At 40.1% G+C, this 26,320-nt stretch overlaps 2 protein-coding genes across 4 annotated transcripts; both read left to right on the top strand.

Moving 5' to 3' along the window:
* The first annotated feature begins 1,795 nt into the window (after positions 1 to 1,795).
* LOC127438968 (protein shisa-5-like) lies at positions 1,796 to 14,298 on the top strand. Of its 2 annotated transcripts, none has more exons than XM_051694919.1 (4): positions 1,796 to 2,541; positions 3,630 to 3,754; positions 10,650 to 10,871; positions 13,263 to 14,293. In XM_051694919.1, exons 2-4 carry the CDS (start codon positions 3,637 to 3,639, stop codon positions 13,391 to 13,393), a joined length of 471 nt encoding a protein of 156 aa, XP_051550879.1. In that variant the 5' UTR covers positions 1,796 to 2,541; positions 3,630 to 3,636; the 3' UTR covers positions 13,394 to 14,293. The 2 variants fall into 2 exon arrangements, with proteins under 2 accessions (XP_051550879.1, XP_051550880.1); XM_051694920.1 differs by lacking the exon at positions 1,796 to 2,541 and adding an exon at positions 3,351 to 3,499 and having other exon boundaries at positions 13,263 to 14,298.
* Positions 14,299 to 16,723: 2,425 nt separating this feature from the next.
* Positions 16,724 to 24,988, top strand: LOC127438967 (protein shisa-5-like). Of its 2 annotated transcripts, none has more exons than XM_051694918.1 (5): positions 16,724 to 17,093; positions 18,676 to 18,841; positions 20,260 to 20,432; positions 20,533 to 20,724; positions 23,525 to 24,988. In XM_051694918.1, the coding sequence occupies exons 1-5, from the start codon at positions 17,033 to 17,035 to the stop codon at positions 23,677 to 23,679; spliced, it is 747 nt and encodes a 248-aa protein (XP_051550878.1). In that variant the 5' UTR covers positions 16,724 to 17,032; the 3' UTR covers positions 23,680 to 24,988. The 2 variants fall into 2 exon arrangements, with proteins under 2 accessions (XP_051550878.1, XP_051550877.1); XM_051694917.1 differs by having other exon boundaries at positions 16,729 to 17,093; positions 23,522 to 24,988.
* The last annotated feature ends 1,332 nt before the right edge of the window (positions 24,989 to 26,320 follow it).

Genomic DNA, 26,320 nt, shown 5'->3' on the forward strand with positions numbered 1-26,320 from the left:
CGTACTTGCGTAGAGTATGTTGGGCCTTTAGAGGAGAGGAGTGTGGAAATAAGTTGGGATGCGAAACAAAACGGTGTGCACGTTCTGCCGACGTGGGCCTCGTGCTTGAAGAACAGAAACATTATGCAGCCATTGGAAGCTGTAGCATGGGTAAAGCTGGATTCACACATCCTCCATGAGCGGGGCGTGTGCGGTGCATGAGTGGGGCCTGAGCAGCATGAGTGCGGTCACGTTGGGCTAAGTTTGCCAGAGCAGGTGCTGCTGCGGCAGCAACCTCACGCTAAAGATGTTTGTAATGTTTGTAATTAAAGTGGCGTTCACTATAACCGCAAAATATTAATAAAAAATAAGCTGATGCGGCAGCATATTTTGATAAACCCCAAAGCAGTGATGGAGAAATTTGGTTGATATAAGCTTCCATCTGAGCAGGGGGCCATGTGGGCTTCTGCGGGTTGGTGGGTGGGGCCCTATGCCGGAAGAATCGTCCTGAGCGAACGTCTGTGGGACAGACAAGAGCTGATGGGAGCTTATCTATGTTCCCAGGGTCCCATGTTCCCAGAGTCCTATGTTCCCAGAGTCCTATGTTCCCCAGTTCAATATTCTGTTAACACACATGAACCTTCCTATTGTGTTTGGGTCAAATGTGACACGTTTCAAATTCAAATATTTCATAAATATTAACCCTAAACCCTAACCCTATTATATCTGGGGAACAAAGGACCCTATAAATCTGGGGAACATAGGACCCTGGGAACATAGGACCCTATAAATCTGGGTAACATAGGACCATGTAAATCTGGGGAACATAGGACCCTGTGAACATAGTACCCTATAAATATGGGGAACATAGGACCCTATAAATCTGGGGAACATAGGACCCTGGGAACATAGGACTCTATAAATCTGGGGAACATAGGACCCTATAAATCTGGGGAACATAGGACCCTATAAATATGGGGAACATAGGACCCTATAAATCTGGGCAACATAGGACCCTATAAATCTGGGGAACATGGGACCCTATATATATGGGGAACATAGGACCCTGGGAACATAGGACCCTATAAATCTGGGGAACATAGGGCCCTATAAATCTGGGGAACCTAGGACCCTATAAATATGGGGAATATAGGACCCTGGGAACATAGCACCCTATAAATATGTGGAACATAGGACCCTATAAATCTGAGGAACATAGGACCCTATAAATATGGGGAACATAGGACCCTGGGAATATAGGACTCTATAAATATGGGGAACATAGGACCCTATAAATCTGGGGAACATAGGACCCTATAAATATGGTTAACATAGGACCCTATAAATATGGGGAACATAGGACCCTGGGAACATAGGACCCTATAAATATGGGGAACATAGGACCCTGGGAACATAGGACCCTATAAATATGGGGAACATAGGACCCTGGGAACATAGGACCCTATAAATCTGGGCAACATAGGACCCTATAAATCTGGGGAACATGGGACCCTATATATATGGGGAACATAGGACCCTGGGAACATAGGACCCTATAAATCTGGGGAACATAGGGCCCTATAAATCTGGGGAACCTAGGACCCTATAAATATGGGGAATATAGGACCCTGGGAACATAGCACCCTATAAATATGTGGAACATAGGACCCTATAAATCTGAGGAACATAGGACCCTATAAATATGGGGAACATAGGACCCTGGGAATATAGGACCCTATAAATATGGGGAACATAGGACCCTATAAATCTGGGGAACATAGGACCCTATAAATATAGGGAACATAGGACCCTATAAATATGGGGAACATAGGACCCTGGGAACATAGGACCCTATAAATATGGGGAACATAGGACCCTATCAATCTGGGGAACATAAGACCCTGGGAACATAGGAATGACCCCGAGCTGATGTGTGTTCAGAATGGTGAGTTTATATGTTCTGCCTAATTGGTAGGAGGTGGAGTTCACAGATCAGCTGAGCGTCAGCTGATGAGCCGGCTGGCACCCCGTGGTCTGCCTGAACTACACTTAAGCTCCATTTCAGTCACCAAAGGTCCATGTAATCTACACAGAACATGACTGCCATATTGCCAATGCATATTTTATTATTTGCAAAAGCTTGTAAACCTCTTAGGACATTGGTTGAAGAATGGTGTGGATTTACAGTAAACACGGTCAATGAATGGATTTATTGATAATGAAAATGAATAACTAAGATGAGTTGTTGAATAGACTTCATACAATGGGCAGGAAACAGTAGCTGCACTCACAGCTCCAAAAAGCACATAAAGGATGCTAAAAAAGTCATCAATAAGACTCTAGTGGTTTAGTCACTGGAGGGTGTAGTTCCTGCAACTACCAGCCAATTCCTGCCCCTCTTGTTTACACTGCGAAATAAATATTCATGAGCCTTCATTAGAGTAGAATTTGACAGTGCTTTAGGTACCATCAGAAGGTAAAGGGGTATTGAAAAGGCTGTGGTCCACTATAGGCTTCACCGTCCCAACACTTCTTCATCTCTGCAGTCTTTTAACAGTGACAGTAAGTGAGGTTGCCTGTCTTTCTGAATTATTAAACAGAAAACACAATTTTGTTTTTTGCACTTTTTTTCTTTTCATCACCCCAGTGATGTTTGAATGCAAGTATTTACCAGAGAAGTTAAATCTGTAAACTCTGTTGTTAAATATCTCATACAAATTTAGTCTGAGTATGGTTAAAAAGCTATTTTAAATGCTTTCCCAATTATCCCAAGCAGGTTGGCTAATACTGAAAATGGATACAAAAATTGAGATTAGTCTCTTGCTTCAAATGTTAAATGTTACTTTAGATTCTGATCTTCGCTGTGTTCCTCATACAAAAACAGTTATTAAGGTTGCATTAGATCATTAAACATTTCAAAAGTTCAGCCTTTTTCCCCCAAGTGTGAGGCAGAAAAAAAATTGTCCACGCTATTTGTTAAAAAAAGAGGTGAATTTTGTTATGGTTAATTTAGTGAGCTTCCTAAACCAGTTCAGAAAGCAGTATACTTTCAGTTAGGATTCAAATAAAATGATCAAATAACTGAATAGATTTTCTGAATCTTTTGAAAGATTATAATTAGTAATCTCAGACCTTTGAAGTATTTATCTCTGAAACGTAAAAGGCTTGCATTTACTTTTTGTTTCACTTGAGGTGTTTGTCACATGGACCTCCTGCCCCGCTTACCATTTCTGGCAAAAAGGTGTGGTGAAGCTACAGTTTACAAAATATATCTCTCAGGTTTTCACATTTTGACAACCACAACCTGTTTTTGTTTTTTTATCTGAAGACAGAATCAGTTGCAACAACATACATTTTTATGGTATTTTTGGGTAAATTAACTTATTAGATATTTTTCCACAAGTATCATGCAAAGTTAAAGTACGATATGATTGTTCATGAAAAGGGATAGTTCATAGTAAAAAATGTATTTGTGTTCTGAAGAAGAAAGAAAGTCATACACATCTGGGATGGCATGAGGGTGAGGAAATGCTGAGAGAATTTTCTTTTTTGAAAGAACTAATCCTTTGAATGTTAATTTTCTCCAAACTAACTGCCAATACATGGAAAATCTGATCACAAATCATAAATTTTTCATATGCATCTGACAGCAAAAACATGAGTGATGCTACCAGTGGAGCGGCGGTATCTGGAGTTTTTTTCTTGATTGTGCTGGTGATAATCTGCCGCTTCTGTCCTCGCTGCTGTCTCTATAGACTGTGCAGAAAATCCAGACGTAAGTGTCTACTTTTACATATGTAAACTATTATTATAGTTTATTCTGGTGAGTGTTTATATTCTTCCACACACGTGCGCTGCAACAGCTGGCTGATCAGATCACAGACATGGAACAACAACACCCGGACTCAGTTATTATTATTCTCGGTGATTTTAACAAAGCCAATCTCACACATGAACTGCCCAAATACAGACAGCACATTACATGCCCCACCAGAACAGAAATACACTGGATAAAGGATGCATATCACTCGGTTCCTAGAGCAGCTTTGGGACTTTCTGATCACAGTCTGGTTCATCTTCTTCCAACCTACAGGCAGAACTAAAATCAGCTAAACCTGTAGTAAAAACTGTAAAGCGATGGACCAATGAAGCAGAGTGGGAACTACAAGCCTGCTTTGATTGCACTGATTGGAGTGTATTTGAGGCTGCAGACACCAATCTGGACGAGCTCACAGATACTGTGACATCATATATCAGTTTCTGTGAGGATATGTGCATTCCTACAAGGACTTGTTTAACATACAACAATGACAAACCGTGGTTTACAGCAAAACTCAGGCAGCTTCGTCAGGCCAAAGAGGATGCTTACAGAAGTGGGGATAAAATCTTGTACAATCAGGCCAGGAACACACTGAATAAGGAAATTAGAATGGGTAAAAGAAGCTATTCTGATAAGCTGAAAAACAGGTTTTCAACTAAAGACCCTGCATTACTGTGGAGAGGCCTGAAAGACATTATTACTAAATACAAGGCACCATCCCCCAACACTGTAGGGAACCAGCAACTGGCTGACGACTTTAATGTGTTTTTACTGTAGATTTGAAAGGCCCAGTTTCACACCCCACACCCACTCTGACCTTCACTTCACACAAACATCAACACCTCCTGCAACCCCCCTCCTGCTACTTAATCTGCACTGTGCCGTGTCTTCCGGAAACAAAAGACAAGGAAAGCACAGGGCCCAGATGGTGTTTCACCCACTTGTCTAAAATCCTGTGCTGACCAGCTAGCCCCCATCTTCACCGATCTTCAACAGATCACTAGAGCAGTGTGAAGTTTCCTGCTGCTTCAAATACTCCACCATCATTCCTGTCCCAAATAAACCCCAAATCACAGGACTTAATGACTACAGACCCGCCGCTCTGACATCTGTGGACATGAAGTCATTTGAGAGACTGGTGTTGGCCCACCTGAAGGACATCACTGGACCCTTTCTAGATCCTCTTCAATTTGCTTATCAAGCAAACAGGTCTGTGGATGATGCAGTCAACATGGGATTGGATCATATCCTGCAACATCTGGACAGACCAGGGACATATGCAAGGATCCTTTCAACACCATCATCCCATCTATTCTCTGGACTAAATTACATCAACTCTCTTTTCCCACGTCTATCTGTCAGTGGATCACCAGCTTTCTGACAGACAGGCAGCAGCTAGTGAGACTGGGGGAATTCACTTCCAGCACCTGTACAATCAGCACTGGTGCCCCCCAGGGATGTGTCCTCTCCCTACTACTCTTCTCCCTGTATACCAACGACTGCACAGCCAAGGACCTCTCTGTCAAGCTCCTGAAGTTTGCAGACGACACTACTGTCATCGGCCTCATCCAAGATGACGATGAGTCTGCATACAGAAGGGAGGTGCTCACTGGTGCAATCAAAACAACCTGGAGCTGAACATGCTCAAAATAGTGGAGATGATAGTGGACTTTAGGACGAACACTCCAGCATCGACCCCGCTCACCATTCTGAACAGCACTGTGGCAGCAGTGGAGTCATTCAGGTTCCTGGGCTCTACCATCTCACAGGACCTGAAATGGGAGACCCACATTGACTCCATTGTGAAAAAGGCCCAGCAGAGTTTGTGCTTCCTTCACCAGCTGAGGAAGTTCAACCTACCACAGGCACTGCTTATACAGTTCTACTCAGCAGGCATTGAATCTGTTCTCTGCACTTCAAAAACTGTCTGATTTTGTTCAGCTATGAAAGCGGACATCAGAAGACTACAAAGGACAGTTTGGAATGCTGAGTGGATTATTGGTTGCCCCCTGCCCTCCCTTCAAGAACTATACACATCCAGAGTGAGAAAAAGGGCTGGAAAAATCACTCTGGACCCCACTCGCCCAGCCCACTACCTTTTTGAACTGTTGCCTTCTGGACAGCGTTACAGAGCACTGAGCACCAGAACCATCAGGCACAGGAACAGTTTTTTCCCTCAGGCTATCCATCTCATGAACAGTTAAAATTGCCCCATTGAGCAATAATTATGTGCAATACAGCTCAGTCTATTTATATTTATCCAACATACCTTACCTCTTTTGCATTACATTTCCTGGCATCTGTATATAATATATTTGTATTTATATTTGTACATACGTACACTGGCAGCCAAAAGTTTGGAATAATGTACAGATTTTGCTATTTCGGAAGGAAATTGGTACTTTAATTCACCAAAGTGGCATTCAACTGATCACAAAGTATAGTCAGGACATTACTGATGTAAAAAACAGCACCATCACTATTTGAAAAAAGTAATTTTTGATCAAATCTAGACAACAGCCTCCAGCAGCCATCACTCCAATACTTTATCCTTGAGTAATCATGCTAAATTGCTAATTTTGTACTAGAAAATCACTTGCCATTATATCAAACACAGTTGAAAGCTATTTGATTTGTTAAATGAAGCTTAACATTGTCTTTGTGTTTGTTTTTGAGTTGCCACAGTATGTAATAGACTGGCATGTCTTAAGGTCAATATTAGGTAAAAAATGGCAAAACAGCTTGAAATTGCCAAAAACTTAAGACTTCATACAAAGGTGTACACTACAGTCTTCAAAGACAAAGGACAACTGGCTCTAACAAAGACAGAAAGAGATGTGGAAGGCCAGATGTACAACTAAACAAGAGGATAAGTACATCAGAGTCTCTAGTTTGAGAAACAGACGGCTCACATGTCCTCAGCTGACAGCTTCATTGAATTCTACCCGCTCAACACCAGTTTCATGTACAACAGTAAAGAGAAGACTCAGGGGTGCAGGCCTTATGGGAAGAATTGCAAAGAAAAAGCCACTTTTGAAACAGAAATTCAAAAAGAAAAGGCTAGAGTGGGTAAAGAAACACAGACATTGGACAACAGATAATTGGAAAAGAGTGTTATGGATCTTAACCCCACTGAGCTTTTGTGGGATCAGCTAGACTGTAAGGTGCATGAGAATTGCCCGACATGACAGTCACATCTATGGCAAGTGCTACAGGAAGCGTGGGGTGAAATGTCTGGCTGAGTCTCTGCTTGAGTATCTGGACAAACTGACAGCTAGAATGCCAAGGATCTGCAAAGCTGTCATTGCTGCACGTGGAGGATTTTTTGATGAGAACACTTTGAAGTAGTTTAAGAAGTTCTGAACATTTTTTTCAAATTGTAATAGTAATTTTTCACATTATTAATGTCCTGAATATACATTGTGATCAGCTGAATGCCACTTTGGTAAATAAAAGTACCAATTTCTTTCCATAAGAGCAAAATCTGTACATTATTCCAAACTTTTGCTAGTGACGAGTGTGTTCGTTTGATGACTGTGTGTGTTGTGGTGGTCTGGAGCAATCCGAAGAGAGTCCGTTGAAGCTGGTGTGGTGCAAAGCCAAGCCCAGACGGTTCTCCCGAGATGTGTGTAGATACCGAGGAATCCTCCTCCACATGAACTGGGCACCGAACTGGTGAGCAACAGTAAACAGGCAGGTAACTGCACATCTACAGAAAGGCAAACAACAGATACACGAGCACGCTCCAACTACACAAGAGAGAACAGTTAAACATGAAAGCGAACAATAAACTAGCAAAGAAAGAGAGAAAATAGAAGGAATAAGTAGGGAGTGCAATCAGAGTGAAGAAGATGGAACGAGTGAGTAAATCATTGCCATGATCAGTGTCTCCCCAAGAGCGATCAGAGTTCCCATGGAAACACTGATCACGCGTGCCGGCTCCACCTGCGAGACACGAGGAAGAGAAGGAACAAGATAGAGTGGGATGTCCTGGGAGGACAACCAAACCTTCTGCCTACACACATAAGCTGGGGGCTTAGACTGGTGTTGGCCCACTGACCTCTTAACCTGAGTGCCAGTCCGTAAGAGGGCTTCTCTGGCAGCTTTCCAGATGCGCCAGCACCTCTGCAAAAATGCATGAACGGACGGAACCTGAGCATCGGGCTCTTGGGTGGGAAACAGAGGGGACTGCTAGCTGAGGCTACACTGGAAGGGTGATAACCCCGTAGATGATGATGGCAACGAGTTATGAGCATACTCGACTTAAACTATATTCTCGCTCCAAGAAGGGTTACGGGAGGCCATACACCACAGGGTCTTTTCCAGTTCCTGGTTAGCTCACTCCATCTGCCCATTTGTCTGGGGATGAAACCACAGCTGTTGACAGAACTCTGCCCAAAAAGGTGACACAAACTTGGGGCCTCTGTCAGAAACCACATCAAACGGGAGGCCATGAATACAGAAGATGTGATTAATGACTGCTACCGGTGTCTCCCTTGCTGAGGGGAATTTGGGGAGGGGAATAAGATGAGCCGCCTTCGAAAACAGGTCCACTACAGTCAAAACAATTGTACTGCCATGGGAGGGGGGGAGACCAGTTACAAAATCCAAGGCTATGTGCAACCAGGGTCTCGAAGGCACTGATAGCTGTTGGAGGAGCCTGGCTGGGGGTTACAGGAAGTCTTATTGGTTGTGCAAATAGGGCATTCAGCAACAAACTGGCAAACATCCCACACAAGCAATGGCCACCAGAAACGCTGTCTAATGAGTGTTTGGGTATGAGTAGCCCCCAGGTGGCAGGCAACGTTATACAAGTGGCCCCACTGAAGGACGTATGTTTGAACTGATCACGGAACAAACAGTTTACCCACTGGGCAGGTGGCGGGGGACACAGTGTGTCGTAGTGCTGTATGGACTTTAGCCTCCACCTCCCAGGATACTATGCCAACCACTCGAGGAGCAGAGAGGATGGTATCCGCTGGGGCGGTGGAGGTCTCGATTTCGAAACATTGAGATAAAGTGTCGGGTTTGACGTTGTTGGAGCCTGGACAGTACGAGTGGGTGAAATCAAAACGAGTGAAAGACGTTTGGCGCTACGGATGTACACGGATGTAGGTTTTGTGATCAGTCCAAACCACGAAAGGTATCCCCGAACCCTCTAACCAATGACGGCACTCACCCATGGCCAACCAGAGAGCCAGTAATTCCCAGTTACTGACATTGTAATTCCGTTCAGTAGGAGTCAGTCAGTACGAAAAGAACGCACATGGATGCTTCTTTCCATCCAAGGGAGAGCGCTGAGAAAGGACCACTACAACACCGACCTCGGACGCATCCACCTCCACCATGACCTGGCTAGCAGGGTCAGGGGTAATTAAAATTGGTGCGGTGGAAAACCGCTCTTTAAGTTTAGCACACATGGCTTCTGCCCATGAAGACCAACTAAAGTCAGTGAGATCCATCAGCGGTGCAGCGAGATGGCTATAATTACGAATAAATCTCCGGTAAAAGTTGGCGAACCCAAGAAACCTCTACAATGCCTTGCCAGAATCTGGGGTGGCCACTTGGAGACGGCTTTCATCTTGGCCTGGTCCATATGTACTCCCTCAGATGAAACGATGAACCCCAAGAACGGAACCAACTGTGCATGAAAAGCGCACTTCTCCGCCTTGACAAACAGCTGATTCTCTAACAGTCGCTGAAGCACCTGCCTGATGTGCCGCACATGGTCCTGCATATTCTGGTAGAAAATCAGAATATCGTCAAGATATACAAAGATGAAACGATCGACCACGTCTCTAAGCACGTCATTCACGAGCCCCTGGAAGACGGTGGGGGCGTTGACCAATCCGAAAGGCATGATCAAATATTCAAAGTGCCCACTATGAGTGTTAAAAGCCATCTTCCACTCATCCCCATTCCTGATACAAACCAGGTGATTAGCATTGTGTTGGTCCAACTTCATAAAGACAGATGCCCCCTGTAAGAGTTTGAAGGCTGAGGACATCAACAGCAAAGGATAACGGTTCTTTACCGTGATGTCATTCAGCCCCCAATAATCTATGCAGGGTCTAAGCGAGCTGTCCTCTTCTCCACGAAGAAGAACCCCACCCCTGCAGCGATGAGGAAGGGTGGATGAGACCGGCTGCTAAAGAATCATTAATATACCTGTTCATGGCGGGCCTGGGTAGCTCAGCGAGTAAAGACGCTGACTACCACACCTGGAGTCGCTAGTTCGAATCCAGGGCATGCTGAGTGACTCCAGCCAGGTCTCCTAAGTAACCAAATTGGCTTTTGCTAGGGAGGGAAGATTCACATGGGGTAACCTCCTCGTGGTTGCTATAATGTGGTTCTCGCTCTCGGTGGGGCGCATGGTGAGTTGTGCGAGGATGCCGTGGAGAGTAGAATGAAGCCTCCACACGGGCTATATCTCCGTGGTAATGCGCTCAACAAGCCACGTGATAAGATGCGCGGCTTGACGGTCAGACGCGGAGGCAATCAGGGATGTCCCAGCACAATCCCTGACCCTCTGTAACAATCACATCCAGACAATAGATGCTTCCAACTTACTACTAATTGCAGAGATGCTTTTCCAAATAGTACTGTGAGTTTCAATTACATTTTGCACATGCTCATTGCCACAAATGTGCTTTTTTTATAAGTGACCAAGAAATCAAGCAGAACTTTGTTTATCAACAAGTTTAAATTAGATTCTGAATCACTTATTTTCAATTTGGGTCTCAGATTTTTGGACCCCACTATATATTTTGCTATTTTTAAAAGCTTTTACTGTGACACTTTTGAAAAGTGAAATTCATTTGTATGTTTTTCCTTTTAACGCTTCACACAGCTGTGGCAGCAGTGACAGGAACACACATAACTACGGTCATAAATAATACACAATGCATTCAGCCGCTGCCTGCCGTACCTGTTCAGTACGTACCGTACCAGCCTGTGCCAACTCAGCCTGGGTATGGAGCTCAGCCAATATGTGGAGGGCAACCCATGCCAGCTGGACCATATCAGGGACAGCCATATGTACCAGGACCGCCACCCCCATTTCAGGAGCCTGGTAAGAAATACAAACATACCTGAAAACTTTAATACAACTAATCTAAAAATGTTGTCCATATTTTTGACCTATTAGTTACAAAGTTACACAGAAAAAAGGAAAAGCAGCTCTACTAAAAATACTAAACCAGAACTCTGAAAATCAACTTAATACATTCTTGTTTAAGATGAGAACATAGTAGAAAATATTGAGTCCAAGTAAAATTCAACACAGTCATCAAAAAGTAATATGATCACATCGCTATAAAATAATGAAACGATAATTTGAATCCCAGGGCATGCTGAGTGACTCCAGCCAGGTCTCCTAAGCAACCAAATTGGCCCAGTTGCTAGGGAGGGTACAGTCACATGGGGTAAACTCCTCGTGGTCGCTATAATGTGGTTCGTTCTCTGTGGGGTGCGTAGTGAGTTGAGCATGATTGCCGCAGTGGATGGCGTGAAGCCTCCGCATGCGCTATGTCTCCGTGGCAATTCGCTTAACAAGCCACATGATAAGATGCGTGGGTTGACGGTCTCAGACGCGGAGGCAACTGGGATTCGTCCTCCACCACCCGGACTGAGGCAAATCACTATGCGTCCATGAGGACTTAGAGCGCATTGGGAATTAGGCATTCCAAATTGGGAGAAAAAGGGGAAAAATCCAAAAAAATGGACTTAAATGGATGGTGTTCACTCAAGGTGATTTTTACTGCTTGCTCAATCTACATCTAAAATGAGCTGATGCAACACAATTTTTCAGCATGCTCTCAACTTAATTGTACAATCAGTTGTGTTTACTTAATTCAGTTGTGTTGGGACTATGCAAAGAAGTTTTGTTGTATTCATGTATTGCTGAAACCAGGTAGGGTATTTCCAGCTCCCAATATGTTTTACATGGGACTGGATCAGGAGAGCATATTTTAAAATTAAGTGTTAATGTATTTATATGCAAAATGAAACAAGCAGTAGACTTGTTACACTGAAACCCCAAATAAGTTAGTTGACTCTACTCAATTGATTGAGTAAACTCATTCCCTCAATTGAACTAAGTAATGGCGTCTCCAAAGCGAATGCAATTAAGTTCACTTAAAGGAAAATTCTGGGTTCAATACAAGTTAAGCTCAATCAACAGCAATTGTGGCATAATATTGATTATCACAAAAAATGTATTTCTTAAAAACAAATGGAAAGGAATGGGGGCCAATTTTTTAATGTTAAAATGTTTACTGTTTCAGAAGTATAGACACAAGACATAAACCATATGTGTGTAAACATGAGTGTAGTGTGATAAAATCGCTTACTAAACTTTTCTATGTAAAGTTATAGCCAATTTGCCATAACGATGTAATGTTTACAATTTAAACAACTTTACAGCTCAAATAATACACAAGTTTTAACAGAAGAATTAATGTAAGTGCTTTTATAAAATTATAAGCTTCACATTTCTGCCTTTAAACCCTCCAAAAATTGGCCCCATTCACCTTCATTGTAAGTGCCTCACTGAAACACAGATTTTTTTTTTTTTTTTTTTAAGAAAAGGAGGGATGAGTCAAAACAAATGTTTGTGGTAATCAACATTATGCCACAAATGCTGCAGATTGAGATAAACTTGTTTTGAACCCGAAATATTCCTTTAACTTGGTGTTCATATAGAATGAAATGATCTGTATAAGTTAAGGCAACTAGAAGCAAGTAGAAAGAACTCAGATTTGCTACTTAAACATTGTTGTTTCTACTGTTGTTATTCATTTTATTTGAACTGATTACATTTTATATCGAACAATAGCATAGCTCAAATAAAGATGAAAACTGATTCTCGGTGGGTCATTAAATAAACTTAATTCTCCACAGAAATGCTTACTGAACTTGCAGTTGCACATGCACAAGGAGAACTGAAACAGAGTTAACAGGGTCCAACTTGACCAAAAGGGACACAGATCACCCTAATGGTGTCATAAAACAACTATTTGCAACAAAACAACATAACTAGTACTACAAAAGGGCTGAAACCTCTTTAAATTCTTAATAGCATCTATTTAAATGCCCCTATATCTTCCCTTTGACCAAGGGATTGTGGGTATTCCCATAGCCTAAATTTTGTACTCAATTGTTTGAGTAATTAACACTTAAAATCTGAAGTCTTTAACTCTTTATTTTGTGATTCCATATTTGTTAATCATGTTTAATTGCCTAGTGCTGCTTATTGTATTACTGCACATTTAATCAACTTTGCTTTGATTAAACAGGATATTCAGCCAACGCGAGTTGTGGTTAACTTCAGTTGCTAGTCAAAGTTTTGCAGTTGGCTGCATCTACTTTCAAATAAGAAAAAATGAAAGGGACTCTTTCTTTCACTGTCCTTACTCAAAACGCTTTAATGACATTTAACAAATTGATATCTTTCTTTTTCCAGCAAACCCTGAATATTTCAAAAGTCAGGCTGCACTTGAGGGGGGCAAGGCTGCGTACCCCGTACAGCCACTCACTCAGCCGGGTGCCACTCAGTCACCTCCACCAAAAGACACCTCGAATCAGCCAGCATAAAACCCTGCAAACATCCAGCCGCCACAGACCAGTTACTAAACCACAAGCATCTATCACATTTCTTCATTCACTTCCATGCAGCAGTATGGATATGTATTAGAATATGCTTTATTTGATGCAGCTCCAAAAAGGAGCAGAAAGTCAGCATAAAGGTAATCGATTTTACTCCAGTGGTTAAATCCACGCATTATGAAGTGATCAGATCGGTTTTGGGAGACAACAGACCAAAATGTAACTGCCGTTTGTGATTTCAAGCTTGATTACACTTCCTAGCGCTGTGCACATGTCAAGCAATTAGAAGTGTAATTGAGTTTGAAATCATGACTGTTTCTAGAAACTGCAATGGCAAGATTTTTTATGAAAAAAAGAGGAACATTTTGATTGGTTCTCACTCAAAACCAATTGGATCATTTCAGAAGACAATGATTAAACCACTGGAGTCATATGGATTAATTTTCTGCTGCCTTTATTTGCTTTCTGGAGCTTCAAGTATTTCAGTTTTGAATATAATAACATGAATTTGTACTTGTCTAATGCAGTCGAACTCTGTTCATTTTGTTTTTATCATCAGTTTGTCTCCTGTTCTTCCACTGATTCTGCTTGTTAACGGTTAGAAGTATTGTGTCAAAATGTTGGCTGACAAAAATCAGACACTTCCTAATAGAGAGAGAGATATAGCAAGAAATAAACTGGATCTAATGTGTAAAATATTGGAGGTGGGTGGTTAGTTTGGAGAGGTACTACTGGGATGGTGTGTCCATTAAAACACAATAAATCTAATTCAAAATCTCATTGTTCATTTATTTTGTTCCAGCAGCATAACTAGACATCCCATCTAGTTGTTGTTATCAGGAACTGAAGTTATGAGTCCTTTAAAGTTTTTGGAAGGTTTTGGAGTTATAAGACATTGGAAGGAACGCTTGGGAATTGTTATAAGGAAGGCTTGGACGTATTTGTTGGTGTCTACATTAATAGAAAGAAAAAGGAATATAATAAACGCTACAGATTAGGCCACACAGAATTCATAGGCTCATTAATAAACAAACATGAAATAATGAATTAATACAATGAAAAAATTCTAATGATAGACACGAAATGAACTTCAAACATGGGTGAACAATTAAGCACAATCAATTAATTAATTAAGTCCTTTTTTTTACTATAAATCTCCACCTTTGACCAGCCCCAACCAGTTGGTGGCTGAGTGTGAAAGTGAAAGTGTAGATTTACAGTAAAAAAAAAAAAAAAAAAAAAAAAAAAGGACTTAAATATTGATCTGTTTCTCACCCACGTCTATCATATCGCTTCAGAAGATCTGGATTTAACCACTGGAGTCGTATGGATTACTTTTATGCTGCCTTTATGTCCTTTTTGAAGCTTCAAAGTTTTGGTCACCATTCACTTGCATTGAATGGACTAACAGAGCTGAAATATTCTTCTAAAAATCTTCGTTTGTGTTCTGTATTTTCATCTCTTTAAGCTGCGCTGACACCCAGTTTTGTAGAGGCAACATCAAGCAAATACTGTAAATAAGTTTTTATCTCATGCCATTATAGAAAAGCACTATTTGCCGTCAGACATTTGATTTATTTGACAGATGAAAGTTTCCAGTTATATGTGATCTCAACATAGCCAAAAAAAAAAAAAAAGTGCATTTTGCAATGTATTAAAAAATGTTAAACCAGACTCCGAGAGCAGCAGCAAATCTACATGAGTGAAATACACTCCTAAATTCATTTCTGTCTTTTTACTTTTTTTTTTTTTTTTTTTTTTGTGCAGAACTATTTTTTTTTTTAATCACATAATATTTGACATAATTGTATTTCTCAGTTCAAGGCAACCATGGTTTATGAAGCCCCCTTCTGGTGAAATAAAAAAAGTGTTTTTGGTCTTCAGATAATAATCAGTGAACTGTAATCGATTAGTTTAGATATTTTGATTTCCCAGACACATCCAGTAGACTAGGGGAGCCTATCTATGTTCCCAGGGTCCCATGTTCCCCAGTTCAATATTCTGTTAACACACATTAACCTTCCTATTGTGTTCGGGTCAAATTTGACACGTTTCAAATTCAAATATTTCATAAATATTAACCCTAAACCCTAACCCTATTATATCTGGGGAACATAGGACCCTGGGAACATGGAACCCTATAAATCTGGAGAACATGGGACCCTATAAATCTGGGGAACATAGGACCCTATAAATCTGGGGAACATAGGACCCTGGGAACATGGGACCCTATAAATCTGGGGAACATAGGACCCTATAAATATGGGGAACATAGGACCCTATAAATCTGGGGAACATAGGACCCTGGGAACATGGGACCCTATAAATCTGGGGAACATAGGACCCTATAAATCTGGGGAACATAGGACCCTGGGAACATGGGACCCTATCAATCTGGGGAACATAGGACCCTATAAATCTGGGGAACATAGGACCCTGGGAACATGGGACCCTATAAATCTGGAGAACATAGGACCCTGGGAACATAGGACCTTATAAATCTGGGGAACATGGGACCCTATAAATCTGGGGAACATAGGACCCTGGAAACATGGGACCCTATAAATCTGGAGAACATAGGACCATATAAATCTGGGGAACATAGGACCCTATAAATCTGGGGAACATAGGACCCTGGGAACATGGGACCCTATAAATCTGGGGAACATAGGACCCTATAAATCTGGGGAACATAGGACCCTATAAATATGGGGAACATAGGACCCTGGGAACATGGGACCCTATCAATCTGGGGAACATAGGACCCTATAAATCTGGGGAACATAGGAACCTGGGAACATGGGACCCTATAAATCTGGAGAACATAGGACCCTGGGAACATAGGACCTTATAAATCTGGGGAACATGGGACTCTATAAATCTGGGGAACATAGGACCCTGGAAACATGGGACCCTATAAATCTGGAGAACATAGGACCCTGGGAACATAGGACCCTATAAATCTGGGGAACCTTCCTATTGTGTTCGGGTCAAATTTGACACGTTTCAAATTCAAATATTTCATAAATATTAACCCTAAACCCTAATCTAACCCTAACCACTAACCCTATTATATCTGGGGAACATAGGACCCTATAAATATGGGGAACATAGGACCCTGGGACCCTATAAATCTGGGGAACATGGGACCCTACAAATCTGGGGAACATAGGACTCTGGAAACATGGGACCCTATAAATCTGGGGAACATAGGACCCTGGGAACATAGGACCCTATAAATCTGGGGAACATGGGACCCTGTAAATCTGGGGAACATAGGACCCTATAAATCTGGGGAACATAAGACCCTGGAAACATAGGACCCTATAAATCTGGGAAACATGGGACCCTACAAATCTGGGGAACATAGGACCCTATAAATCTGGGAAACATGGGACCCTACAAATCTGGGGAACATAGGACCCTGGAAACATAGGAATGAACCCTAGACGGGAGACCAGCAACAACATTCTGTCAAACCTGTAGAACTAAGTTATGCACTATAGCCATCTTTGTAAAATAATAGATTACTCTAGTGACAGACCGGGGGAAATAGATAGTTACAGCCTACTTTGTTGAGCCTTTAGACGTCTTCTCAAATTACACCTTCACCAGAGTAGCTCCGATATGGCCGCCACTTTCCCTGTTTTTCTGCTTTTTTGTGCTGTTTTATTCACCGTGACAGTCGGTGAGTGCCTATAGAATCGTTTTGTTTTTATCGTGTAAACGTATGTTTCGAGGGTTTTTTCACGTAATTGATGCTTTCAAAGTACCAATACAATGCAAAGGTTGAGAGGAAGCATGCGGTGGCGTGATTAGCATGTTGTTGCATTTATTTTTCTAATTGTTTTTATTTTCCAGTAATATTATATGTTTTAGGTGATTTCCAAGCGCCCTTCTGGGGTCATTTCGATACTTTTCAACCGTTTTGGCGCGTAAATTTTTTCTTCCACGTGTTTACACAATTTTCATATTTTCACACACGAGGTTGTTTTCGTTCTTAAAAACGCTTAAATATTGTGTGCAAGTAACTGTCAAGGAAGTTAATTTGGTTGTCTTTGTCGTTAAATTATCTCATGACGATTTTGTTCGTGTATTGAGTAAGCAAATTATTATTGTTGTTGTTGTAATAAATATCCCCCTCATGGTTACTGATCAAACATGTTTTCAGTGTTGCCAACTATTTCTCATGGGCACTCGCCAAAGGCTAGCTGAAATGTCGTTAAAAGTAGCTAAAATCACGCGATGACGTCATTTATTACGTAAGAGTCTAATTTACATATGTAAATGATGGGCGTAAAGAGCTGCGGTAATTCTTTAAAGGTGCAGAACTATTATTTTTTTTTTTTATTGAACTAATGATTTAACAATTAGTATTTAACTACTAATCATTTAGCTATCACTAACTGACTTGTCAAACATTCAGACAGTGGGAGATTTCTATTAATTAATTAATTTTTATTTTTGTAATTAAACTGCATTATTGAACAGTGACTAAGTCCAAAATTATCCTAATTGAGCGTTGACGCATTTCACAACGCAACGACACATGAAATGGAGCTTGCGTAGCAAGGTGTGTCTGTGTTCACGTACTTGAGTATGTTTGGGCCTTAACACAACGCAAGTGCGCACTGCATTCTCAGCATGGCCGCAAGGGGCGCTAGAGTTCTTTGTATACTGAATGTTCTTGGACAGATATTTTATCAATGTTTTGTCCACGTAATGATCCAAAAACTCTTTAAACTGCAGTACAGCCCATTGAAGAGACTGTAAGTCTATGCCTGGATGATACCGATTTTTGTTAGCGATACTATTACGCAAAATAAACCGATATTATCGGCTTCTAGTATTGGTCTAATTAGAGGGATATTGATCATTAAAAAAACCAATGAACAAAAGCTAAAATAGGGTTTATTTAATGTATTTGCTAAATTAGATTGTGTAACTATTTTCTTTTTTCTTTTTTTTTGCAGTTTTTTTGTTTTTCTCTCTTTTTCTTTTTTTTTTTTTTTTTTTTGGCATTCGGCTGATGCTGACAATCTCAAAATAGGCAATAAATGAGTCTAGCCTATAAAGCAGTCTATCACCAATACCAATATGGTCAATAATGTATCGTATACCCATAGTTTCTAGGTGTTTTAGTCATTTAATCTGAAGAATGAAACACTATTCCAAACTTTAGACTCAAATATGATTTAGTGAAAAAAAGTGATTTAGTTCATATTATTTTGCTTCTTGCTATTGTGCGTAACATTTCTTCTTTTGTTTAGCTTTTGAGTACTGTGGAACAGATACCAGCAAAAGAGATTACATTATTTGTGATCATAAGTGGGACGGGAGTGTCCTGGAATTCTGCTGTGGGACATGTGATAACAAATATTGCTGCTCCGATCCACAGAAAAGATTAACCAGTGATGCTCAAATTGACTGTTTAAAGTAAGGATTTTTTTTCATATTTTGACAATTAATTTTCCCATTTGACAAATATTTAATAATTTCAACAAGTGTATTAAAATGACATCACAGAGCATTTTGGTATGGATAAAATATGGATAAAAGATGGATAGCTGTTGCATGTGTGAATAGCAGATGTGTTTCATTTACCAGAAAAGGTAATACGGCAATTCAGAAAGCCTTCAGATGTAATTTCCTGTTTTTTTACAACCAAAGACTTCTAGTTAAGGGAATATTATGGGTTCAATACAAGTTTAGCTCGATCGACAGCATTTTTGGCCTAATCTTGATAACCACAAAACTATTTTTTGACTCGTCAACAATTAGGCATTTACAATGGAAGTGAATGAGGCCAATCTGTAAGCTTTAAAATACTCACTATTTCAAAAGTATAGCCACAATTCCTAAACAATATTCGTGTTAAAATGATTTTAGTGTGATAAAATCACTTACCAACCTTATTTCTTTAAAGATACATATAATTTTACACTTCGTTGCCATGACAACATAATGCCGCGAACACTATAACCCTAAAATGACAGTAAAAAACGATGATTTAAAGTACTGTAAGTGCTTCTATAAAATTATAAGCTTCACATTTCTGCCTCTAACCCCTCCAATAATTGGCCCCATTCACTTCTGTTGAAAGTGCTTCACTGTAACCTCGATTATTATTATTTATATTTGGGGGGATTTTTACCCTTTTTCACCCAATTTGGAATGAGTAAGTCCTTGTGGTCGCGTAGTGATTTGCCTCAATCCGGGTAGCGGAGGACGAATCCCAGTTGCCTCCGTGTCTGAGATCGTCAACCCGCGCATCTTATCACGTGGCTTTTTGAGCGCATTGTCATGGAGACATTGCGCGTGTGGAGACTTCACGCCATCCACCGCAGCATCCACACTCAACTCACCACGTGCCCCAACGATAACGAACCACATTATAGTGACCACAAGGTTGTTACCTCATGTGACTCTACCCACCCTAGCAACCGGGCCAATTTGGTTGCTTAGGTGACCTGGCTGGAGTCACTCAGCACACCCTGGGATTTGAACTAGCGAACTAGCGAACTCCAGGGGTGGTAGCCAGCGTCTTTTACCACTGAGCTACCCAGGCCCCCCTCGATTATAATTTTTTTAAGAAACGGAGGGATGAGTTGAAGTAACTTTTTGTAACGTGGGCCTTATTTACACCTGGTGTGAATATTCCTCTTAAGTGATCCAATCACAAGTGTTAAGCTGAGACAGATTGGGTCTCAAATAATTAGACATTCTGAAATTTGATATTTGATACTAACTAATTTGATACTAAAATATGTTTAGATAATAATTATGAAACTGACTTTTGAACCCCACAGTGTCTCGTATCTAATGTTTATCCCTTTTCCATAATTGTCTGAAAGTGAAAGCCTAAACAAAATAAGGAAAGCTCTTGAGCCTCCACATGACTCTGATGACACAGTGACTATTGTCATCACCTTGACAGTAGTGGGAGCTGTGATCCTCATCAAGCTGTTCATCCTCTGCTGGGTCTGTCCCTGCTGCTGTCTCTATAAAAAGTGCAGAAATCCTAGACGTAAGTGTCAATGCATAACTTGTATGGTAGGCCTTACAAAAAAGGGCTGAGAGCCTTTACAACATCCAAATGTTTTTCTACCTTTGGTTTCTTCACACAGCAACAACGACAGTCGTCACTACACAATTCCTTCCGACTATCATCCGGGGAAGTCAGTACCCACCGTACCAGCCTTTGCCAAATCAACCAGAGCACTGCAATCAGCCAGCTTATGGAGGGCAACACATGGCAACTGGACCATTTCAGGGACGGCCCTATGTACCAGGACTACCACCCCCATATCAGGAGGCCGGTAAGGTCTAGAGTCTGTCCACCAGAAAGCTTTAATACAACTAATCATATGGGTGCTTCCACAAAGATTGCCAATGACAAGGTTATTTGATCAAGATTGCTTTGACAAGGAAGATTTCCATTCTGCAAGGCCCCATTTGTTCTTGGGTATTTCTCAACTTTTTGTAATTTGTAGTATTGATAAGTGCATCAATTGACATCTTTAACTGACAAACACTTTTATGGAAATTAGACAAATTAAACGTAAACACAATCATTTCAATTCGTCCCTTGTTTCTTTAAAAATAAGCATGCATAAAACGCAGTTACAGTAAGGCGCTTCATATGAAAGTGAATGGAGCCAGTGTATAAACATTAAAATACGCTCTGTTTCAAAAGTATAGCCACAAGACCTGAATTTAGTGAGATAAAATCACTTACTTTAATTAGTTGTGTAAAGTTATATCCAATTTTACAACTTCATTGTCATGATGATGTATCACCGGTAATCCCTATAATGTGGTAAATGGCATAAAACTGGTAAATCTGTGACTTTATTAAACTAAAATCATGTTTACATGTATAATTTTTTATGTCTTGTGGCTATACTTGGAAAATGGTGTACATTTTAATGTTTATACACTGGCCCCATTCACTTCCATTATAAGTGCTTTGCCTCAACCTTGATTTTTGGGTAATAAAACATTATGCCACAAATGCTGTCAGTTGAGCTAAACTTGTATTGAACCTTGAATGTTAATTTAAGCTGGAATAGGATAAAGTATTTTAACCGAAAAACGTACTTCTTTGTTAGTGATAGACCAATATTTCGTCCAGGCTGATAAATTGGCTGATATTTGGCCATATAACCGTGTTTGATTGGCCGAATAACAGAAGAACAGTTTTACAAAATCTACCAACAGATTTGTCAATGGATAGTAAACTATTTCTGTTTTCAGCATTATTATTTTTTTCTCAAGTTTACACAAATTAGAGTAAATATTGCATAAAATAAATGTTTGTTTTTCTTTATTAATTTTGTGTACATCTGATTTGCTGTTGTTAAATGTAGAGGTAGACTGTTTTATTAGTTTTACCGATTAATCGGTGCCGATAGTTGCTTTTTTGAAACTATCAGGTATCTGCAAAAATCTGTGCCCATAATTGTCGAGTTGTTGTTTTTTTTCTTCTTCTTCATGTTCCTCTGTAGCCACCACTAGAGGACTCTAACATTAGAAATAGGGATGAGACGATATGGTTATCTCACGATTCAGTTCGTTATACGATATGAGGTTCACGGTTCGATATAATCTCGATTCAATATAACAACACATAAATGACAAAATATTACATAAAATTGTTTATTTTCTGAAAAAATGTTTGAGCAAAATGCACATTAGAACTTCTCATCAAAATAAAGTTCTTTAATGCACAATATAAATGCTCAAATATTAAATTAAATAATACCTTTCACTAACACAAACAAATAAGCCTTCAAAAATAGTGGGCTACATTCAGGCTGATCAGGTGCAGAACAAGCAATAGAACTGAACATAGAATAGAATAGAATAGAACCTAAACCTGTCCTGAAAATGGTATGTGAAGGTGTATTTTTATATTTTAATACTTTGTTTGTCATCATTATTATAATCACAATTTAACTTTGTAAAAATACAAAAATTCTACATTATATTAGTTCATATTATTTCATGAAATTGTATATAATGATGTGAGCTATCACTGTTTGAAATAATGTGTACAATTTACGAGTTTACATTAATTTGTATAAGAAACGCTAAAAAGGTTACTGTCACTTTAAGGGTTCATTGAGCGTCTCACAGTGTTCCGGTTCAGCGAACATCAATGAGAATCTCGGTTTCTATAGCGCATCCATGCTGTGTGAGATTAAAATTAATATTTCTTTTTATTTTTTTATCTGACTGTAATGAACATAAAGGATGTTAAAATACATTATTCAATGAAAGTGGAGTGCGGGATCTCATCTTTGATGGACACACATTACACGGAGGAAATGATTCGCTTTATTCTCAAGCACTTTTCATCAAAACAAGGTGATTTTCCAGGTATTCCAGTAATTACATTTCTAAAAGCTAAATTCAAGCACTTCAAGGAGCTTGTGTGAACCCTGTAAACAGTGTAGGAAAAAGCGCAATAGTGGTAAAATCAAGCAATAGAGAGATTATTATGTTAATATATGTTTAATGGGTCATTTAATTTGTGATCACATGGACAGAAAACAATGTTGCAAATTCCGAAATATCGAGTTATACCACGATATGGTTCGGCATTTTTTTGATCGCGATATATTGAAATTCGATATATAGTCCCATCGTTTATTAGAACGGCTTGGTTCTACAGTAGATTCCTATTATTTTACTGTTTTTATTGGGGTTTTGGTTGAACAATAAACTGCATCTGGGATTGTATTCATTTTGGACTCTTGGGTCTGTGCCTGTCATAGTAAGGAAAGACTAAGAATTGTTTGTAAAATTCAATAAATCGATTTTAAAAACTCTCTGTCGATTATTCAGTTATAGGTCTTTTCCACCACCATAGATATCGGTGTCGGCAAAATCCACTATCGGTCGACCTCTAGTTAAATTGCATTATATTTTATCGGCATTTATAAAGGCCATCCTGCTCTCGAAATATTGCCATCAGCCATCGAAAAACCCATATCGGTCGACCACAAATCTTTGTATCACATTGACTGCATCTACATTGGAATTGGAAGACAAATGCACATAAAGGATGGATCCTATCTTTTATTGTCCTTATTGTGTTTTTTTTTTCCACAGCAGGTTCAGGATATCCTCTTCCCTACAGTCAGGCTGGATATGATGGTGGCCAGGCCACATATCCTGCACAACCACCAGCTCAGCTGGGTTTTGCTCACCAGCCGACAGACTACACCTCACCTCAGCCAGCCTACAACCTAGCCTACATGGAATCATAAAAGCCCAGTTACTAAACAACAACTGACTTTTGCCTCAGCAATCAATGCATTATAAGGCTTATACACTTCCACGCTGCAATGCTTTTGTGAAACGTACAACTACTATAGACACTATCTTGAAATCGTATTGGAATAAAATTATTATTGTGGCATTTAAATTTTCTTGTGCACCAGTCCCATATATTTTGGTCGTACTGTGAATTATGTGTTCTATTATGTGTCTTTAGCTTCACTGTACTTCTGCAGAAAAGTCTCAGGAGATTCACATGTGATATTCATACACTGTTTATTTGGAGTCCTTCAGTGAAAGCAAATCTTGCGATGCTTTCACAGAACAACACCTAGGCCACATCCACACTAATGTTTTAGTTTGAAAATGCATCTTTTTCTCTTTGTTTTGGCCTTCCGTCCATACTGAGATGGTGTTTTTGTCCAGCGAAAACTCAGCTTTTCGAAAACACTCCCCCAAGTGGATACATTTTAAAGCGCTGTATTTCCGTTGTAGTGTGGACTGGGTGGCATTGGCAAACAATGGCATATTTGTTGTCATGTGATGCAGTCATGTGAACCATTCAACCCAAAACAAGATGGCGGCCCACATTGTAGCGGGGTTATTGTGCCTGCTATCCACTTTGATAGTGTTGTTAAAGATAATGTTACCTTGTACAACCTTAACATGGCATTCCTTTAAAGGCGACGGGAAGTTTACTCAGAATTGCTGTCTGGCAGAGGAACACCAGGACAATTGCGTTTCAGACCGTTCATGGAACGGCGATTTTTCATTTGCGAAGTAAAATAGATTTAAGCGTTTTCAGACATTTCAGTGTGGACGAACCGTTTTCCAGTGTATCCGGATTAATGTATTAATGTAACGTAATGTTATTGTATCAATCTTAAACGGATCAGTGTTTTGTTCAAAAGTTATATTACAAGCAATTCAATGTGAAGCTTTTGCTTTTGCTCCTCTTTAAGACTATTTTTATTGTACCATAACAAAATATGGACTATTTTTATATCAACATTACTGCTTTTACTGAATGCTGTGGCTGTACTCCAGATTCACAGCTGTATGTTATGCTGGGTATTTTTTACTATATTAAATGTACCTATTGCCAGTCTAAATGGGAATCTTGAGATGCCTTTTTTGATCAACTATCCTTTTTCATATTTTAGTTTTGTTTATAAGGATATAAGACACATAAAGGATCCTAGATTGGTACTGTTAATTTTTCAGAGTTTGTTTATTCTCATTGTGTATTGGGCCTCTTTTTCAGATCTACATTTGAAAATAAATGTTAAGGATACATTACACTGGTGGTCTTTCTTTCATTTTCATTTTAAGTCAAGTCATTTTTATTTGTATAGCGCTTTTCACAACACACATCATTTCAAAGCGGCTTTACAGAAAATCGTGCATTAACAGAAAATGAAACTGTAATATCTATAAAGTATTAAGAGTGATCATTGTGTAGTTTGATTAAATATGATTGTAAATTGTGACTGTGGCAAGGAACACAAAACTCCATTAGATGTTGGTTAATGGAGAAAAATAACCTTGGGGAGAAACCAGGCTCACTGTGGGGGCCAGTTCCCCTCTGACTAAACAACATGAACATAATGCCAATATTAGTTATTTGTGTGCAGTGCAGGTCATGGTTTAAGATTAGGAAACTAAGTAAGTGTTAAGGTCCGGTGTTTAAAAAAAAAAAAAAAGATTTTTATGAACTGCAAGATTAATGACTAATGTCTTTGAAGTTCATCCTGGATTAACTGCAGAAGTTCACATAGATGCATTGTCCTTTGTTAGTTGGCTGATGAAGGCTTTTGTTGGCAATTAAATGATAGTCTATGTATTCCATTTCAAGAGTGTAGTCCATCAATAGACAAATGTGATGCAGGCAGAGATCAGTGAGGTGCATCGCAGTTCAACCAGCAGGTTGTTTCAGTGAGGTCTATCCTAAGTCCAAGGTTCAGGCAGTGGCGTATGAAGTATCACATGTCTTACAGTTGGAGTTGGCATCAGTTCATCCTCTGAAGCCAAAAGATTGAAGTGATGTCTGGCTGGCACCGGCTGCGTTTAATCGTCATCACTCAGAGAAACATAGCAATGTAGTCCGACACCAAGCAGGAACGGAGCAGGATCTGGCCTGCTCTGGCAACCTTGGGATTCATATCTGCAGATATTGGGATTCATGAACAGATGCTAACTCCAGAATTGTTGTGGTTATTTTCTATGAGTTTGCTAAAATATGCTTACCTGGCAGCTTTTAGTGCCTGTCTGTAGCTACAGACACTATCCATCCATGCACTGTGAAATACCTCTAATAATTCTTCCACTTGCACTCCATTTTACGAGCTGCTCTCTTGAGAGTATGAGTGTGATCATTGTACCATGGCGCGGGGCTTGAATTTTCTTTAATCGAAGGGAGGCGACACTATCAAGAGTGCTAGAGACTGACTACCACCCCTGGAGTCACAGGTTTGAATCCAGGGTGTGCTGAGTGACTCCAGCCAGGTCTCCTAAGCAACCAAATTGGCCCAGTTGCTAGGGAGGGGAGAGTCACATGGGATTACCTCCTCCTGGTTTTGATTAGGGGTTCTCGCTCTCAATGCGGGGCATGGTAAGTTGTATGTGGATCGC

The sequence above is a fragment of the Myxocyprinus asiaticus genome, chromosome 50 (genome assembly GCF_019703515.2).
Source record: "Myxocyprinus asiaticus isolate MX2 ecotype Aquarium Trade chromosome 50, UBuf_Myxa_2, whole genome shotgun sequence".
Lineage (NCBI taxonomy): Eukaryota > Metazoa > Chordata > Actinopteri > Cypriniformes > Catostomidae > Myxocyprinus > Myxocyprinus asiaticus.